General features: G+C 27.9%; 1 protein-coding gene across 1 annotated transcript; it reads right to left on the bottom strand.

The window, feature by feature from the left end:
• Positions 1 to 479: 479 nt before the first annotated feature.
• Positions 480 to 11367, bottom strand: LOC107173277 (bone morphogenetic protein 4-like). Its single transcript, XM_015523750.2, has 3 exons — positions 10936 to 11367; positions 4577 to 5064; positions 480 to 1298 (listed from the first exon to the last, which is right to left on the bottom strand). The coding sequence occupies exons 1-3, from the start codon at positions 11177 to 11179 to the stop codon at positions 942 to 944; spliced, it is 1089 nt and encodes a 362-aa protein (XP_015379236.1). The 5' UTR covers positions 11180 to 11367; the 3' UTR covers positions 480 to 941.
• Positions 11368 to 22340: the final 10973 nt, after the last annotated feature.

Raw genomic sequence — 22340 nt, 5'->3', positions numbered from 1 at the left:
TATGTGACGTCACGGAATGTTAATATTATGCCATCGTTATTATCATAATTAATTTCATTAAGCTTTTATCTGTTATCACGGACAATAACAATATTATTATAATAGTATAATAATTTAACATTACAATTTTTCAATAAATAACATAACGGTTTATAAATATTGCGCAAGAATAATGATATACCTATAATATGCACTAACTAAAGCTATAAAAACACCATATGGTTTGGTAACACTGAATTTTTCCTTTTGTCACTGACCGTAATAGTTTTATTGTTAATTCGATGTACTATGCATGACACGGGTAAACGAAATACTTAAGTAACAATACAAACGTGTAATTATATTTTAAAAATACAATAAAGTATGTATACGTAATGTACGGAGTGATCCATTTAACGTCGTCTACGCTAATATAATGATCCAGGTCGATTTTTCGTGAGTACGAAGAAAATATGAATATGAATTTATACGACTTTAAGTATATTTTATAACAAGGGATTTATTCACAGGGAAATCTTGACATTTACAGTATAATTATAACTTTTTTTAAAATTTTTAATTGTTAATGTTGTACTGTGCACACTTAAAACTATTTACATAATATCATAATAAATATAGTCTTTCCAATTTACAAAAATCGACTCTTAAAGTAATTTCAGTCACTGACATTAACGCCAACAATCAATGATCACCACCGCGGTTTCTAATGTTTCTAAAATAAAAGGTACACGGTGTATCCGGATTGTCTGATACGATTGCATTTTGGGAATACATTTGGATGTGTCCACGAAGATCATCAGGACACGCCAATCCGACTGAACAATAAATTACATAGGTAGGTATTATAATATAGGTACGTCATGTTATGTGTACCACTGTTTCCACGGTGCGTAACGTCATCCGACGTGACGTCACAACCATGGTCGCGGTACAGGACCTCGTCACTTGCACGAACACGTGACCACCCTCATGTCGGGGTAGCTCTTGAGCAGCACGTGGTTGGACCGGTCCATGTAGAGGAGTGTGAGCGGGGCGAGTGTGTCAGGCACGCACGAAGGCTCCGGAACGTCCCACAGCCGACCGAACGACCTGGCCAGGCTCTGCACGGTCGCGTGGTTGGTGGGCTTGGACCCCTTGCCCAGCGGGAACAGGCAACCACCCGCGCAGTAATTGGTCTCAAACCCCTTCGGGTAGATCACCCAGTCTTCCCAGCCGATGTCCGCAAAGTTGAGCACCAATTTCTCCATCCGGCACTGGTCCGAGCCGGTAAACGTGATCGTGTCACCCGTGTCCACGGCCTGCAAGACAGCACACGTCATGAAACATTAATAATTTTATTAAAAAACGATACCTATGAGCGTCATATGAATGGAAAATTAATAAATGTATGTTTGTACTATACCGGGTCGTACATTTAGATCCGCTACGCGGACACTCAATATTTCCAAAATCAATTTTGAATTATTTGTTTTACATAATTCTAAACCAGGGATGGCACGCGAAAAGATTTTGTGAGCACACGAAAATGTTTACTATATATATTAATATAATAGTGAACATTTCCATATGGTACTCGACTAAGTAAGAAAAATTCGTTATACTGAGAAATGAATTAGAAGAATTTCAGCGTGATAGGGAGATAGGTAAATTGATCGTAAACATAGGGGACAAGATTTTTAAAGTGTAGAATGAAATTCCAAAAGATTATTCCATTTTAAAAATAGTAGCATAATATGCTGTTTTGTCTATTTTTTCTTCAACTTATTCATGTGAGTCACTATTTTCAGAAATGAATTTTATAAAATCTGATTTAAGAAACCGACTAACTGATGAAGGCAGTACCGCATGTAGGTACTTTATTAAAATTTACTAATTATAAACCAAATATCAACGAATTGGCATCAAGTGTTCAACAACATAAATCACATCAAAATAAATAATTAACAAAGTAATATTATTATCTACTTAAACTAACCTTTTTATACTAATACATTAATTATACAATCAAATTATAATATAACAAAATATAAATACTTTTAATATTTAATATTTTTAAAATTGTTTTCATGGTACCTACGCTCTAAAAAAATAAAAGGTAATTTTGGGCACGCAGTGTTCAAAAGGTTTGCCATCCCTGTTCTAAATCGTACATTTTTTTCCCCTAAATATCATTTGAAACGGCTTAAAATTATGTTCGAATGGAATATTTTCAAAAATAACCTAACCTTTCGAAAAAATTGGTGTTTTATGTTAAATAGATCATTTCACGCGTATATTATATATTACCAGGGATATGTTAGGATAATGTTTTATTTTTCGTTGATCATTTATTATATTAAATATACCTAACAATACATTCGATACCATATATTATACCAAAGTATTATTGATATTATTTACGGCGACGCACTATGAAAAATATTTAAAACTGCAAAACACTGAATATCCTAACTGAACGAGTGCACTGTTGTTTGTCTACGTTATAGATATTTCAGGCGCGGCCTAGTCTACTTCTCATACATATTTAAGTTTTGGGAGCGGCACATAATATTATTGATTATGTTTATTATCTAATAATAAACTAAACAAAAGCTATATCCTCGAATACTATAGGTATTGATTTTATTAACATTAGTTTATTTAAATTTGCTGGTTGATTTAATTAACACGTTTACGTTTTTTATTAATTTTGACAAAAATTGATGAATACCTATATTTTAAACGAAACTAAATTTAGTATAAAATACAAAAATAATCGTTCATTCTTTTTAAACTATTTCTTATGTGTCATATTCCTAAATAATAAAAACTTTTAGTTTTCTGACGAACAATTATTGTATTTTAACATAAGCCATTGTTTCATCGGAAAAGCGATATGACCGCCGGCGGTCACGTAGTGTTATATTGTATTATCAATATGCCACGCTTATTATTCAGTGTCATTTCAAAATTGTATAGATTATAGTACTTGAAAAAGTATTTTAATGATTCGCGCTTCACCAAGGCTAGCGTTTTTAGAAAATTATTGTAACGCCATAGAAAAGTTCATATTATAAAACGAAAATATTAATTTACGGTCGTCGGTGGTCATATGGCGTGGTAGTAATAATAAACTATGGGCGCTGGTGGTCACAAACGTACGCAATTTGAGATTTACAGGTGACCGCCGGTGGTCATATGGTGGTTAACGTATTAAAATATTAAATCCAATTTTTTTTAAATATAAGTTAAGTATACGAATGCAGTTATGTGGACTGTCGAGGCGCATAATAGGACCATAATTCCACAAATGATATTACATCTGAAACGAATCTATTATGTGGTTACACCCGAATATTATTGTGTTGTGTCTACTATTAATCGTTACAAATATAAAACTTACCAAATTTGTGTTCTAGTTTGAGAACCGTTGTACACATGTAATGACCTATCACTGAATTTAACTTAAACATATACATTACAGTGACTTACTCAATGATGGAAGTACACTTTTCACCTACTGTAAAAGTGGTTACCTACTCGTATACTTACCACCACTTTTTTTATTTAATGTAATTTAGTTATTTCTAGCGAAACCATATGAAAATAAAAATAGGTATTTAAATTAAAAAGCGTTCTTTTCAATTTGTAGTTGTTTTAATCGTTGGTTGAATGATTATTAATTTAAAATGTAAAAAAATTGTCATACTACATTAATTCTATCGTATATTACATATTAAATGTTTAAATAATAAAATAGTATCTCTCGAATAAATACTATGGGACGGCGACTGTGTTCTGTCTAAATGACAAAGCTTGACATTTAATTAACTACGAAGTAGCTGAATCTACAAATATTTATATATTTCATTACATTAGGATATAAGTTGCTTTACATGTTATAAAGAAAATATTTTTATTCCAATCATTTCAAATCGTTTTGATTCCAACATGATATTTTTTTAGTTTCGTTAAAATAGCACTCACGTCATTATCTATTTTTTTTTTTTTTAAATGATCATCGTTTTATACTTAAAATTATTTTTTTCATTAGCTTTTTTAATCGATTTTTAATAGGTTTTATTCTATGCTTGAAAAACTGCAATGTGTTTCGTTTGTGCGTATTAAAGCCTTTCTTTAATTAATTATACTAAAACTGATTAAATATTGTAGAATTTAATTTTTACTTATTCGTTTTATATTATTAACCTATATATTTAATTCTATGCAAGAGCTATTGACTTTACAATTATTATGTGTTTTTTCTTTCGGAAAAAGTTTTGCACTAAGATTGGTTTAAAATATTCATAATGAAACCTAATGTAGTGACACGTATATAATATAGATATATTATTAATATGACACAATTCGAAAAGTTGATAATTACTATAGAGTTTTAGCTAAATAAAAATATTATAATCATTTAATAATTTGGTATATTTAAAGAGCATTTAAAAAAATATTGCTAGTCCCATATTATGAGTATACAAATATATACAAGATGGTATAATATCGCATTTATTATGACAATCATAAACGAAAGTCCGAAAAACGATTTATTATCTATATTCTTATCTAAGTGTGAATATTTCATTACCTGTAACTTATTGACTCGTGAAACTTTTTGCTTTTTCTTCTTTCGTTTTGGCTCATTAGTGAAATGATTTCGCTTAACATCGATTTCATTATCAGCCACTGACCTCTTACGTCTTTTAACTGTTGTTTCAAACAGCAAGTTTGCCAATTCATTGCCTTTTGCATATCTACCACCAGCGGTTATCGAATATAACACTAGTCCAATAGACAATTTTGCCGTCCCTTCCATCTGGACGACTAGTTCGTCAAAGCCATTTAATGGTTGTGGACCCAAAGTGTTGGCTAAATCTAAAGTGCCATGTATTGTTCCTGACCCTAAATACGTTTTCGATACGGTTTGTTTAGGCAAAGCAAAAAATGATACGTTTATAGCCTTGCTAAATTGATGATTTGTGTTAGGTTCAAGCTGAAGGACTGCTTTTTGAACTATTTCAGAAGGTTCAAGTGTTCTCAGGTCATATACAAACTGACTGTACGCACCCAGCGATTCTGAAAAAAAAAAAATACCTGCATATCATTATTGTGAAACAAAACTACCTATAGAGATAATACTTAGCAGGAAGTTAAAAAAGAGATGTTTTAAAATAAATGTCATTATCTTTAGTTAAAATTTTAATAAAGCGACATGGTCTCCATTAGTGTGATTGTAACATAATACATTTAACACCATCTATTGAATTGTTTATAAATTGCCACATTAGCATTGTAAAAACTAAATTGTTATAGTGTAATTACTAGTTAATCAATGGCAATGTAGTATGATTATTCATGATATTTAACCATTTAGGAAGGTATTGGGTTCTTTCGAAATTCTTTTATATTTTAATTTCATTTAGAGTTCGTAAAATAGTAATACTATTTATTTGTTTCCATTAACAATAGTACAGAAGTTTATTTGTATTCTTTGTATAGAAATATAATATAGGTACCAAAATTACTATGTGCAGTAATATAAGACGTCTTTAGATGCTATACAAAAATATAAGCTATGAGATATCATGAAGTTTCAATTTTGTATTTCGATATCTCTCTTTTATAGGTACTATGGTCTAGGGTTCTTAAACCATATATTTTTCTAAATCTGTCGGGATATATTAATTGTAATAATGTTTGTTCCTACTGAATGATCAAAATTTTGTAAAAAATACATGCAATGTTTAAAATGTGTTCAGAGGCATCGAAATAAAGACAAAGTGGCTTTAAGACCACAGATCTGTACTATTGTTTATTATTTACAGATTTGTCAACTTACTTTTAAAATTTATTATAAAAATATTAAAAATATCTATTAGATAATATCATGTTATGGTGGGTTCTTAAATGTAGTTTGTTATTATTTTCAAAATTGTTGATTAAATAAAAAATGAAAAAATGATGTGTATAATATAATCGACATATTGTGATGGAAATCACGTGGAATAATACATATTGTAGGTACAACAATAGAATTTATCAAACCGTAGTTATTAAGTTAAAATATAACACCATTATTGTGTACCCACCTACTTATTTTACATAAGTATTTTCTCAGTATGAGCCTATTATAACATATGTTTTTTAAATTAATTTTGATCAATCGTAGTATTTGTTGACAATCCGTAATCACGTCTCACAAGTCTAATAAACTGGAGTGTTTATCGTTATTGCAAATACGCGAATCTGTCAATGTTGTCATTACCTCCTTCATAACCTTTGTAGAGATATTTATAATAAACGCATGCACCTATTTACTGCATACCCACATACTTTAAAACGTCGTTAATCCGTTTATCTTTTTCTTGTATCGTGAAAGTCGCAGATAACGACCTCTTAAATCCGATTTATCGGGGCCAGACTGACAAGGCAAAATCTCCACAGAAATCCAGTTTAAAAAAATATATATATCTAATGTAATCCCGAATTCCACATGTATTTCCATGTACCTTAATAATAATCGTATGTAAGTATGTGTGTCGTTTGGGGGTCGGGAGAGTTGTGGAAGGGGTGTGGGTGGCAAGAGGAGATACAAAGGATTAAAACGTGTGTCGCCCCAGAGAGACACGTCTGCCTAAGTATGGGATGGGCAGCGGCGGCGGTCTCGACGGCGACGACGACGACGACGACGGCGGCGGCGGTGGCGGCGAAGAACCAATTGACAAGCCATTAGATTAGACACTCGCATTGACCCTATAAGGACGCGACGACGACGACGACAACGAGCACCTGCATTTATGTGTATTTTACCTCGGACAAAAGTCCTTTGTCCCTGGCGCCACGACCATTTCCTACGGCCCACCGCTGGGTTACATTTTGTCTTCTTTTATACACACACACAACCATCACCCACCCATACACACACACAATATATATTTTTTTCACTTTGTTCGATCCTTCCACATATTTATAGTATACTGCACACGAAATTAAACGAAAATTGTCTCCCAAACGGGCCAAATATTCTGTAAGACTAAAATCGTAAAAACAATTACAATCGGTTTTTCATACACACGGAAAGCCCACAGTCTGCAGGCAACAAGACGGCGTACACTTATGGAGTGTAGTTGTATTATTATTATTTTTATTTTTTCGTGTGTTTCCATAACGACGATGTTCCTAAACGTTATCCAGACGGCGTCGCTACGCAAATTAAACGGAAGTAGAGTAGGCAAGGCGCCAAATTTGAAACTCCGAAAACGACCCTTTTTTCCCTGTACGTTTTGTATGTATATACACCCCGAATACCAGAATTTATGTCTTTTTCTAATGCTTGTATGAAGTGTCGTCGACACACCCGTACCACGTTCTGGCATAAACGAAATACCAAATTACTATAGAAATTCAAACACAATAATAATAATAATAATAATAATATGTACATTCTACATTATATTATGCTGAAAGAAATCAAATACACTAATACACATAGGTATACTGATCGACAGTAATAATCAACGATTTATTAACTATAAGTAAAAACTATATTATATAAATTATATAACTAAATTGTACACAACATAATTTTATTTTATAAAATCTATAATAAATAAATTTTAATCAAAATATATTATTTATACTATTCATTCACAATTATTATAACAACTATAAATTGTATAATCAATCATTCGAAATTATGGCATAAGATGAAGTTTAAATTTTAATACTCTTGTAATGGATATAGACACTCCGGTTTTGTAATTAAGTTATTTGAAGTTCTAAAAACAATCAATCCGGTGGAAAGTTTTCAGTTGTTATTCAAGTCAACTCTTTAGACCGAACTTTGACAATAATTGGATTTCTGCGACCAACCTATCAGGGCTTAAATGAACTTTTATTTTCACATACCGACTTGACTTGACAATTAGATCTGATGAAGTCGAAAAGTAATTTATAGAAATGAGTCTCCTTCCAACTTGAAAATTCAATATACAATACTTATACGATTTTATATTAATTTTAGAAATATTTTGAATACATCTAAACCAGATTAAACAATGATTATAAAATTATTTTATATGATGCGTATGAACAATTATCAGGTTAGGTAAAGATAATTTAGATAAAGCACTTTGTGTTGTATTTTTATTTATTTATTTTGAATGATGTCTGAATTTGGAAGGTATAGGTATAATATACTTCATTTAAGTGTTATAAATCACATCTAAATAAAGTAAATAAATATAATACAATATATTCCATGAAAATAAATAACAAAAGATAAACAAAATACTACTTTAAAATATTACACTAATACGCAACACAATACTTTTGTTACAGTATTTTAGAGACATATTTTTAGGTCGTCTGGTTTGACGCCACTGGGGTTTTTTTTGTTGGCGCCTACACAAGAAAGGTAAATGTAAAGAATTGTTTACTATGCTATTGATATAAACACAAAGTTTAAATGTTTGTATATTTTAAAATATGGTATTATGGTATCAGTTGTAATAGCCAATAGGTCACAATTTAGCACATTTTTAAATTAACACATAAACCCTATAATACTTAATAGTAATACTGACATCAATAAATCTCTTTAAATTGTATATTATTAATGACTTAAATATTAAGATTAATACTAAAAATATTACCAAAACTAACTAAAGGGCCTGTTGATAATTTTTCTCAATAACACTGGTGCGTCATGAGCAGTGAAAGAGTTAAAACAAGTATTATGGATAATTTACTACAATATTGAATATATTTAGAGTTGGACTAACCACATATTATAATTTAGGTGTTGTTAAAATAAATAAAATATTTTCTACTATCTACATGATTTTAATGATAGTTGGAGTATTTTAAAATTATAATTAAAATTTCTAAAATTTGTCCACTTCGGACAGACAAAAAAAAAACACAAAACAGGTACTTATAAATTTTGTTTTATCACATAATAATTATCTAGCTTTTATTTTCAAGCGCCTACTTTGATACATACGTATTATAGATTACTTATTAGTGAATAAATAAAAAGATTATGATTAAAAATTGTACATACACTCATTATAAAGCATGAATCATATCATTAATAATCAACAAAAATATGTTATTTTTGAAAACAAATTTATTTCTTAATTTTAATCAAAAATGTTTATTTTCTACCAAATTTTTATATTATATATATATGCTGATCTGTTATATATATAATATTAATATTGAAAATAAAATATACCAGCAAGACGGCAGACACATAAAAATAGTAATCAATTAACTTCTTATTGCAGTAATAGTTATTTTTAAATGTATTCTTGATTTTATGCTTATTATTATTTTCATGTTTATATTTTATACACTTACCTAAGTAATATATTTTTTGATTAGATATTAGCAATTTTTTCACTTACGCTTCTAAATACCTCCATTGGGGAACTCCAACTATATTATTCCTTTATTTTATTCATCAAGAGAATTAACAGATGCTTAAAATATAAATAGTTATGCCAAAACAAAATGTTCAATATTATGACTGATCTGAAGTGTTTGAAGAAGAAACAGGGATAAAATAAAATAACGTTGTATTCTATTTTCTGTAATCTTTTCAATATGATATTTAATAGAATTGATTAAGTGCAGTGGTGCAGCCATGATTTGGTTTATGGAGTGGAACTACCTATAATAATTTGTTATACAGCCGTATAAGGGAGGCTTAATTAGGATCCATCATAAGTATGCCATACTGATGCTGTGGGTATATTATATAACAATTTAAACTTTGCAGTAAACTTTTTGAAGTGAAAGCATTTTTAAATTTCCATACAATTTCTAAGAGAGTTGCTCATTCCCCTGTCTCCTCACTATACGCGTGAATGAATAAAATATCTATGATACAAGAACCTAATAATTCATAGTATAGAACAATGGAAACTATACAACACTATTCGACTATTTTTGAAAATATTAAAGATCAGCCACTGCTTGTTATAATATCATTTTAATTGTTATATTGTTTTTATAGTAAATACAATTGTTATAGTTTATATGTAGGAAATAGCACACAGCTGAAATTATTACTTAAAATATACCTATATTGAAAGTACAAGAATAAGAATATATTACATAAATTAATAAAGATATCAATTTTATACAACTTAAAAACAAACAAAAAAATGGTATGATATTATAAATTTAAATTTAAAACATATCTGGTTAAATATTTAGTTATTAGTTCTCAATCAATTTTCATTTTCCTTTTTTATCGTATAATTGTATAATATAATCAAAGTTTACAATGAAATTATACATCGTAATTTAAAAATTCGTAGACTATAACATGAATAACGCATAGTTGGTATTCTTTTGTTTAATCGATTGACGTACTTTATAATGAGCTATAGAATTTAAGCATTAAACTAAATCTTTTCCATAACTTATTTTACATCGTTAAATGACAAATGCATAATACAAGTTAAGCTTTTCCATAAACTACAAATCAAATTATTTTAAGTTTTATCAATTATTCATTGTCACATTGCATATTATACATTTTTATATTTATTGTACCTAACCTAACCTAACTATATGTATACATTATATTGTAAATTTAATTTGATAGTTATAATATTATAATATATTAAAATTTTCAATTATTAATTCTCAAACAGGAAACTAAAATAACGCATAATAGGTATTGTATCACGTATTCCTTCTTTTTTTATATAATAATTATATTTAATACATCATGTCAATTTTAGAACTTCCGATTTGAATTTACTAAAAGTGTTGTTAAACCATAATATAATTTTACTATATACATGCACATATTGCATATCGGATATTATACATACATATATTATATACATTTCGTTAGCGTTAAATATTAATTATTATATTTAATATATAATACAGTTAACTATTAATAATGTATTGATTATAAATTGTTACCCGTCGTCGGCGTGATGCTCCTTATGACGTCGTATCGCCTATTTCCCGTGTCTTCGTACAACTCGTACATGTAGCTGGGTATCTGGACGTCGGCGGTGCGATTTCCCATCGTCTCTATGCGGAACATTTTCATCAGAGTGTCGCTCACGCCTTCCTCCGCGCGGCAACAGAGCGGCACGGCGGCGATGAGCAGCGCTGCGGCAACGATCGCGTACAGACAACACATGGCCGAGGTACACTTCATAGTCAGTGAACTGGTGAGAATTAATATTCGCGGAAACGATAATAATAATAATATAACGTGCTCTATTGACGACCCGTGTGTGACACTTGCAAGGGACCAGACGCGACTGTGGAGCCACTTTGCTGCTCTTGGTCTCTCCTCTGCTGCAGGTAGATGTGACGACGATGGGTGTGTACCTGACCTACGCATGCAGAGAGACCATTATTATTATTATTATTATTATTATTATATAGTACCTGTCCCCGAGACCTCTAAAACCGAACGTGGCCCATGTCGTTTGCGTAAGCGTGTCCATCGGTGAACCTTTTTTTTTTTTCACTTCTTTCCCTTCACTCGCACACACCACACTGCCACGCGGCATCGACAATTAAATATGGACCGGAACGTATATCAAAGGGAAACGGGTACACGATTTCAACCATTAGAATAATATTCGTAGAAAGGCACGTCAATAAACGGAAAAACGTGTTTAACGTATTTGTTTTGTTTTGATTCTTTTTTTCTTTCTTCTTCTTCCGTCACATCACTCGACGGACTGCAGCAACAGTGCGTCTTGAATGGGCCGGCTGGCTAAGTAAACTGTTAAAATATAAGCACGTTCCCAAAACGCGAGAGTTAAATGCTTTGTAAATATTTAAAAAGGATTAAATTTTATATACATTTTCGATATTTTTGCAGATGGTTATAATTCCAACAATAACATTGTCCACGGAATGCTACGTTTGTAACACGGCAGATAAACAAAACCGCCCAAAGATGTCTTTTGAATATTTACGATGAATATTATTGAATATTCTGTAAAAAATGCAATATTGATACGACAAGACTAAAATTGATAATTTCATTTTTGATTTGGTAAACAACTCAATTTCGTTTATAAAATACATTTAAATTTAAACGAAAATTAATTTATTTGATTTTTAGCGACATTAGGTACGATAATATTCAATAGTGTGTTCTGAATGCATTCATGAAAAGACACTGTCTACAGTTACGTCAACGTATACCTACTGCACGTGAACATTGGTGAAAATAATTAATATTATGCTTTTTTTTTTATTATTATTATTTATTTTATTTTATAAGACATTCCTAGCCAGCAGTGGGCTATCTATATATAGAGATAGTATTGCATATTATGCTTCTTATGAAACAACAATCGTTTATGAAACGTGTATACAATGTATACGTGGTCGCGTAAAAATGTATTATTTAAGTTGTCATTTTTCTAAAATGCAGAAGTATTTGTCAACAAGAATATAAAAATGTATTTTCCAAATACTACTGATTCAAGCCACTTAATTCTTTTCTAATAAAATCAATAAGTATATAGATACATAGATTTTCTGTTCAATTGTAATCTGTATATATGTTTAGGAAATAGCAATTATTTTCGTATTGAGTAAACCTTATCTGAGCAGTAGATGTAGGAGGATAGTTTTTGCAAAGCTAAAATTTCATTGTTTTATTAATTTAAAAAAAAATTTGTTATCACATACTATAACTGAGTGGTACAATTACGACAATAATGTGTACATATAATTATTTTTTTCCATTCAGATAATGACAGACATTTTTTTTTTTTTTTTTTTTTTTATTGTTTAAGCATCAACTGCAAGGTTATTAGCTTTACTATTATTACATTTTTACATTTTACATTTTAGGTTCTACATTTTACGGTATTATAAGTTATTGGACAATTCGATTATATACAATTAAAAACAAGTATTACAAATAAACAAACTTATTATATGCTGTTATACAATTCAATTTCTTTAAGGTATAAAATTGTGTTTCGCCAGTTAGAAAAAGGACCAATAGCATCATACAGGTTGTCAGGGATGTTGAAGTCTCTTCTGGCTGTATTAAAGTTTGGGCAGTGGACAATGATGTGTTTGATAGAGTAGTTGATGTTGCATGTAGAGCATAGGGGTGGATCTGTTTTAGCTATGAGATGAGACATTTTATTGTTTTTATAATACATGCGTATTTTAAACAGAATATTGACATTATTGTTGTATGTAAAATTCTAAAAAGAAAGTTAAAATTAATTTCCTTCGCCTATTGTTTTAAAATAAAACTAATACATTGTAAATAATTAACAGCATAATAAGACAAAAATCGTTATTAAAATAAACAAGAACAGAAAAACTTCACCTACACAAATAATATTTGTTGTTTGAGAAATTAAAAACAATGATGAAATGTCATTTAAAAAAAATATTAGGATTAGCCAATGGATGATGTTGAATACCATTAAAATAATCATTGAATAGTTTTAAGATTTAAAAAAAAGCAAAAACTTAAGATATCAATACAGTTATAAGTTCAACACTTACATTTGAGAATAAAAGAACCCACAACTGACTTTTAATTTTAATTATACGATATTGTAAAAAGTATGATTTTTAAATATACAATAATTAATTATATAAATGAAAGTGCAATACATTAAATAATTAAATAATTAAGGAAAAAGTATAAAAGTAATGGATTTGCGTTATGGTGACTTAAACAAAAGATAAGGTTTATAGCGATAAAAAAGGTCAAATTATAAAGGAACTCAGTTATTATTAAAAGAAAAATGAAGTAAGGCGCGTGACAAGAAATCATAATGTCTTTATAATATGTTTTAATAAAAAAACCACTGAAATAATATTTTATTAAGTCGCATACAAATTTAAATGCATATTTTAAAACAACTTTTATAATATTATGAACAACTTATTTGAATACTTGATTATATCTATTTTTCGATAATTAATAAAAATAATTGGTTTCAAATTTTATATAGTAATTAATAATTATATTACATAATATACTAACCTAAATGTTAAGATAACCACAGAAACTAGAACTTATATCCTACAGTTACTCAACGTAAAAATTAGTCTATACATTATTAAATTAAAAATTAAAGTTATATATGTTAAGTAATTCTTAACTCAAATGTTAATATCTTCACTATGTAGGTACCTAATAATTATGATTATCAAAATCTGAGTTGTAGAATTAATGCATTCACATTTAACGTCATGTTAATGTAATTTTATACTTAAAAATACACTTTAAAATCTTTTTTTTTATTAAGACAATTTACAATCTGTATAAAATTATTACAATAAACAAATTTTATGCTAACATTAAGATTAAAATAACACGAGTAACATGTAGAGGAAAAACCCATTTGTTATACATCTTTTACTAATTTAATAGGCCTCTACACCATATGTTATGCTTTAGTCTTCATGGTGCATTTTTTGGGTGGGTGACGGTGAACATGTGGGATATTAAAGTATTTGTATGCGTTCTTAGATTCTGATGGAAGTGTTATACATTATTTTGGCTTATTTAGTAGTTGTACTTATTTTTAAGTAGTCGTGTACTGTGGAGAGATAGATTTGAAACATACGACGGTGCCTGGGTTAGTAGCTTCAGTGCTACTTTAAAATCTTAAGAAATAATTGTCCTGCCCTGTAAAATCAATTAAATTTGATTTTTTTTTTGATTTATGAGGGAAATATATTCTACGGCTGAATTGATCTTCATTTTTCTATGTACTGTCTTAATATCAAACTTTTTAATAACTTAATTAACATATGTTTAAAAAAAATTATTATTTTAAGGGTTTTTTACAAATAATTTTGAACACTTGTTTTTTAAATTTATATATTTTTAATTTTTATTAGAGAATATACAATCTATACACAAAGACTAAAGTCATAGAAAGAATATTCGCTACAAACTACAATATAATTTAGAAAAACATGAATAAGTTGAGAGAAGAAACCATCCAGTGATCTCACTTCCTTTTGTTTAAATATAAATTGATAATATATACATTTTAGATTGTAAGCGGAGCGATGAATGTATTGATTTTACCATGATGTGTGTTTTTTTTTTGTGTCTGTCATCACGTTTTGGGGCAGTAAAAATGCTTCGATTTTTGACTTCAGTACCTCGTTCGATCAGAAAGTGAATCTAGTTGGTACTTTGGGGAGTCAAAAGTAAAACATTCTTAATACTTTTCTAAATAATCGAGAAAAACAAACTAAAAATTAAGGGAAATTTCACGCACACTCATTTTTCGACAAAATCGATTTTGGTTTTTGATGTAACTTAAAAACGAATTACAATAGATACATGAAATTTTCACCGAATATTTATATAAGTATATTCTATCCACCATACAATTTTCAAAAAATTTCGACTTAAGTTAAACTATTCATAGGCATTTGAAATTTTCGATCATTATTAGTTTTTTTTAAATTAATATCGATAAAAATTTATTTGTTAGGCAGAAAGTCTTGAAAATTTAATACCAGGCTCTTAACATGTTGTTACAATAGCAGTTGAAAAATAAAAATGAATTCATAGACACAATTTTTTTTTATAAGCATTCAAAGTTTGAATTTTGACAAAATACGTAAAAATCACGAAAATTCACAAATTATTTTAAGCTAGAAATTCATAAAAAAATTTCTTTTTAAATCTAAGATTTCAAAATTTAATACAAGATTCCTTACAAGTTTTTCAATCTTTATCACAAATAAAAATTCCACCAGAAATTCAAATTAAATTTTTATGAACATTTGAAATTTAAATTTTTACAACAATGGATTTTCACTTTTAGCGATTTCCTTATTTTGTATGTAACTCTAAAACAAAAGACCGCAGATATTTGAAAATTTCACTGAATGTTTATATAGGCATTTTATATATTCGATAAAATTTTCAAAATATTTAAATTTGTTTTGAGCTGTTTACTGACATTTTAATTTTTCAACTTTTTTAGTTTTTTTTCTATAAATATTTATAAAAATGTATTTGTTCGGTAGAAAAGTTAGAAAATTTAATACAAGGCTTCTAACACATTGTAACAATAGCAGTTAAAGAATATTAAAAATTCGTAGGCACGATTTTTTTTTATAAGTATTTAAAGTTCAAATTTTGACTAAATACGTAAAAATTACGACAATGTTCAAATTATCTTAGATAGAAATTCATAAAAGTTTTTCTTTTTAATTCTAAGATTTGAAAATTTAATACAAGGCTCCTAACATATTTTTACAATAGCAGTTGCAAAATAAAAGGAATACATAGTCACAATTTTTTTTAAAGCATTCAAAGTTTGAGTTTTGACAACATATTATTATAAAAATCACGAAAATTCACAAATTATTTTAAGCTAGAAATTCATAAAAAAATTTCCTTTTATATCTAAGATTTAAAATTTAATACATGGCTCCTATCATATTTTTTTTTTACAATAGCAATTGAAAAATAAAAGCATTGCGTAGTAACAATTTTTTTTTACATGCATTCAAAGTTTGAATTTTGACAACATATGTAAAAATCACGAAAATTACGAATATTCGCAAATTATTTCAAACTAAAAATTCATAAAAAATTTTCTTTTTAAATCTAAGATTTGAAAATTTTTGATAATCTATAATATATCCTAGACAGATAAACCGTCTTCGCTCAGAATCGTTTTTCGTATACAATGATATAATATCATTGGATTCAAATTTAATTCCATCCATTATAGTAACCCACTTGTAACCTACTGTACAGCAGAGCGACATCTATGACTTACCCGCCTTTTTTTAAATTAAATTTATTATTATTATTAATATTTATTTTTGTTAATCGTTAAGAAAATCTCTACACTAATTTCTTACATTTATTTTAACTAAAAAAAATTAAAAAGTACAATGTGGGCTATAGAAAGTCTATTTTCGGATAAAAAAAAAAAAGCGGGTAAGTCGTGGATGTCGCTCTGTTGTACTGTAGGTTACTGTAATGGATGGGATTAAATTTGAATGCAATGATAGGTATCATTGTATCCGAAAAACGATTCTGAACGGAGATGATTTGTCAGTCTAGGATATATTGTATTTAAATATTGTCATATATTCTATTTTGAAACAAAATATAGTTTATTTTTCAATTAAGACGCATTTTGCATAAGGCATAGTTAATCAATTTGTGTAGTTATCATGTAGTTATCATAATTCATAATACCTTATATTATCATAGATATACGAATACCTGGTTTGAGGATAAATCGTTATCATTACGCGATTTCATAAAAATTTAAAACTCAAACGCTCAAAACATTTTTCCTATAATGACGCTTCAAATTTTCTCTATAGCTATTTGAAACAAAACTTATGGAAAAATTGGTGTTAAATTTTATAACCTTAGATATAAATACAAACAATATTATGAATTTTGAACTACAAAATAATTTGCAAATATTCATGGTTTTGACGAATTTTTGTCAATATTTGAAATTCAAAAGCTAATAAAAATTTAATTTGAACTTCCGGTGGACATTTTTTTTTGTGATAAAGATTGAAAAATTTGTATGGAATCTTGTATTAAATTTTGAAATCTTAGATTTAAAAAGAAAATTTTTTATGAATTTCTAACTTTTAACAATTTGCGAATTTTCGTGATTTTTACGTATGTTGTCAAAATTAAAATTTAAATGCTTGTAAAAAAAAATGTGACTATACATTTCTTGTATTTTTCAACCGCTATTGCAAAACTATATTATGAGCCTTGTATTAAATTCTCAAATCTTAGAATTAAAAAGAAAAACTTTTATGAATTTCGATCTAAGATAATTTGAACATTGCCGTAATTGTTAGGTATTTAGTCAAAATTTGAACTGTAAATGCTTATAAAAAAAATGTGTGAATATATATTTCTTTTATTTTTCAAATGCAATTGTAAAAATGTTTTAGGAGCTTTGTATAAAATTTTCAAATCTTAGGTATAAAAAGAAAAACTTTTATGAATTTCTAGGATAAAATAATTTACGAATTTTTGTGATTTTTACGTATGTTGTCAAAATTAAAATTTGAATACATGTAAAAAAAAAATTGTGGCTATACATTTATTTTATTTTTCAACTGCTATTGTAAAAATATATTATGAGCCTTGTATTAAATTCTCAAATCTTAGAATTAAAAAGAAAAACTTTTATGAATTTCGATCTAAGATAATTTTAAAATTGCTGTAATTTTTACGTATTAAGTCAATATTTGAACTTCAAATACTAATAAAAAAAAATCGTGCCTATGTATTTTTATATTTTTTAATCACTATAAAAATAACTTATGAGGAACTTTGCATTAAATTTTCAAGTATTTTGATAGAGCCATAAAAATTTTATCGACACTTCAAAAAAAAATTTTCAGAAAAATTGAAAATTTCAGTTGTTTATAAATACCTCAAAAAAGTCAAAATATTTTGAAAATTAAATCATGTAAAGAAAATGCCAATCTAAATAACTGGTAAAAAATTTCAAGTATCTATGACTTATATTTTTTGAATAATAACAAATGTTTAAAATCGTTTGAGGATAAATCGTTATCGTTACGCTATTTCGTAAAAATTTAAAATTCAAACGCACTTAAAATTTTTCCTATAATGATGCATCGAGTTTTCTCTATAGCTACTTGAAGGACAACTTATGGAAAACTTAGTTTTGTATTTTTAATCCTTAGTTATAAATGCAAAAAATTTTATGATTTTTCAACTTAAAACTAATTTGCAAATATTCATGGCTTTGACGAATTTTTGCCAATATTTGAACTTCAAATACTAATAAAAAAAAATTGTGCCTATGCATTCTTATAATTTTTTAATCACTATAAGAATAACTTATGAGGAACTTTGTATTGAATTTTCAGGTATTTTTATAGGGCCAAAAAAATTTTATCGACACTTCAAAATAAAATTTTCAGACAAATTGAAAATTTCAGTCGTCTATAAATATCTCAAAAAAAGTCAAAATATTATGAAAATTAAATCATGTAAAGAAAACGCCAATCTAAATAACTGATAAAATTTTCAAGTATCTACGACTTATACTTTTTGAATAATAACAAATATTTAAAATCGTTTGAGGATAAAAAAAAAATTCTCAAAAAAATCGAAAATTTCAGTGGTCTATAAATAACTCAAAAAAAGTCGAAAATTTTTTAAAATTAAACTGTATAGTGTATATAGATATCACTAACATTAACATTTGGTGAAAATTTCAAGTATTTACAGTATTTTTGAATTACAACCATATAAAAATATCGATTTGGTCGAAAACTGGTTTTGTGTAAAAATTCCCGTTTTTCTGTCATTTTTTTTTTGTTTTTCTCGATTTTTTTGAAAACTGTTGGAAAATGTTTACTTTTGACCTTTATAATGCACCAAGGATCTTCAATTTTACATCGGAAACCACCCTCAAAGTTTGAAATCGAAGCATTATTTCGACTAGTTATGCTGTACACAGACACAAAAAAAAAAAAAAACACACATCATTGTAAAATCAATACATTCATCACTTCGTTCAGAATCTAAAAAGAGTGGTCAAAATTTATCAATTCTTGGTACTTGTGAGTTATCCATGTAAAGTAATTTTTGTTAATAAAAATACCTTATACCCTCTATCTTAATAGATATTGTAGAGATTAATGGAAAATTATTATAACTATGGTGGCAGCTACAGTATAATTTTTGAATTTTATAAAATTACGGACCATTTGGGAAATTGGCACCATACTCCTTGTATTCTTGTCTCTCTTATTCTGTCGGAATTCAAATATATTAATTGCGGGGACTTTATTTCACACGTAGGTATTCAAAATAATATTTTGATTGATTGTATTATATTGCCCATTTATACCATAATAGAAGTCCCTCTCTATAATTAAAATATACATATAACCTAACCTTACAGTTATTAGTTAATATTATCCATCACTGGTGAATTGCTCATCTCAGTTTCATTTATTTCCGAAAAATGCCGTTTAATACATAGCTAGATAGTACCTACATAAACGTATGATAAAATAAACTTAGGAATATAGGATGACAGACCATTTCCATTCGTAATGCGTATAAAATAATTTATCATTGAATTCGAATTGAACACATGCATTACGTAGCAACTTACCCATCGGCATAAAGTGTACAATCGACATTAAAAAGATATTTTTGCATATCTTGTCAATTTTTAATACACAAGTAATTATTTTTTGGCAATCAATTCAAAGCTTCGAATTGGATCATTTTAGTATGGTTTTAATTAAATTATAAATTTTTAAGGTAAGTAGGTATTGAATGTGGATAAATCAAAAAATATAAATGCAAATTAATTAATAATTTTGTTACCTAGTTGAAAATCCATAACTTTAATAAAATTAATTAATTATATAATAAACTACGAATAGCTTTACCTTCTGCAATAAACTATTGACTTTTATTTTTTTCTTGGCTTACAAGCCATGAAGGGTTCTCACCGCTTCCTCCAAATATTTCCAACGTTCTCGATTATAAGCTTCTTATTTTTCCATCGTCCCTCTTCAGGCTTTCCAAATCTTTGTTCACTCTATCAAGTCATTTCTGACAAGACCTATCTCTTGGCTACCGCTTTCCGCTGAGTTTACTGACTAATAGTATTTGCTATCTTATTTAACTATATATTAGCTTATCTTTAGTTGGGTATTAAAATTTATGTTTGGTATATTGAAAATGCTTCCTACATCTTCACTGTTTTATCTTTAATATTATCTTCTCGATTTTGGGTTTAGTGTACGACCATATTATACCACAAGGATGTTTCACTCAAATATTAAGAGTTTCAGATCTTCGATTTTCGTTGTTTCTCAAGTTACATAGGCTTAAATAACATTATGAATGTATAACAAATAACAATAAAGGGCTCTGATAGACTATAGATAGCTTTGTTTTAGTTTCTCTTGATAATTATCTTCACGACAGTATTCATATTTCTGATTTCGTAAAATCCTCTATTTGCCAAAATAGGTGTCAGTCATACTTAATTTATTTATGTACGTAAATAAAGGTATTATATATAAATATATTTTACACAGATATAAAACTTTTTATACGATAAACGTGATTGAAATAACATACTAGGTTAATGTGAAAACTGTAATGAATTAGGATTAAAAAATTCAAATGGATATTAAAAACCAATTTATTATTTAACTCGAAATTATATGTTTAATATTGTGTATAATTGATATACACATAGTCGTGTAGACTTATTTATAATTGAATAATTGAATTTGATTGTTAATGGAAATGGAGCTTATTTAAACCGAATCGCGTACCTGTTGAGCATTAGTAATGACTAATGACTAATGAGTAATAGCCAATGTGGCAATGTGTATGTAAAACAATTATAATTACATTTTATAATAATAATTATTCAATATATATTGTTCTTAAAATTATTAATGAGGAATTTTAAATAACCTCACTGTTTATTATTAGCATTAAAATTGTATTAATTTCGAATAGTTTCAGATATTTACCAAGTGTTTATTAAACTTTAATCTAAAATACTTATCAAAAAAATAAAATGTCATTCCAAACTACAGAACCAATAAAATTCCTTAAAATCTTAACTTACTTTTAACACAACCGACCAGTGGCGTATATAGTGGGGGGGGGGGGCTAGGCTCGGGTCCATAGTGAAATTTTACTATACAGTCGTTGCCAGCAAAATTGAAACGGCGGCAGCGGCGCTTTTTTGTGTAAGCTTTTTTGTTTAAATTCATCTAACAGCTTTCCAAAAAATGCTATTGAAGCTTTAAAAAAATGTTACAAAGTTGAATTTCCACCAATATATGTCCTGTTAAAAATATTATGTACCATACCTGTTACTACTGCATCTGTTGAAAGAAGTTTTTCAACACTAGGTCGACTTAAAACATTTTTGAGAAATCAACAAGGAAACGTTAGATTGTCGGGCCTTGCATTGATGACGATTCATCGTAACATACCTCTAAATGTTGAGGATACTGTTAATATTTTTATTTAAAAAAATAGAAAAATGAATTTTACATAATATTAAGACAAAAAAATGTTAAGTCTACCTACTGTAGAAAAATGCTTAATTTATTACGTATCTTATTTAATAATAAATATATATTAATACATTTAAATTCCTATATTTGTATCATTTATGTCATAATTAAAACCACCAGTTCCAAAAAAAAAAAATTTTAGTTGTAGCTATGGTGGGGGTAAATTGGCCCATAGTGAAAATAATTCTTATATATGCCACTGCAACTGACACAAAAATCTTTCCCCAGTTACTTAAAACACATTGTTATTTAGA

Source organism: Diuraphis noxia, unplaced genomic scaffold (genome assembly GCF_037042655.1).
Source record: "Diuraphis noxia isolate RWA-SAM2 unplaced genomic scaffold, SU_Dnox_SAM2 contig0003, whole genome shotgun sequence".
Taxonomy (NCBI): Eukaryota; Metazoa; Arthropoda; class Insecta; order Hemiptera; family Aphididae; genus Diuraphis; species Diuraphis noxia.
Note: the sequence above shows the minus strand (reverse complement) of the source record. Positions and strands in the feature narration are given on the sequence as shown.

Excerpts from the sequence above, each read along its gene's own strand:
- LOC107173277 (XM_015523750.2), bottom strand. The coding sequence starts at position 11,179 with ATGAAGTGTACCTCGGCCATGTGTTGTCTGTACGCGATCGTTGCCGCA. Across the intron at positions 5,065-10,935 it reads GAGCATCACGCCGACGACGG|AATCGCTGGGTGCGTACAGT; the intron begins GTAACAATTTAT and ends TTTTTTTTTCAG. Across the intron at positions 1,299-4,576 it reads CACGAGTCAATAAGTTACAG|GCCGTGGACACGGGTGACAC; the intron begins GTAATGAAATAT and ends GCTGTCTTGCAG.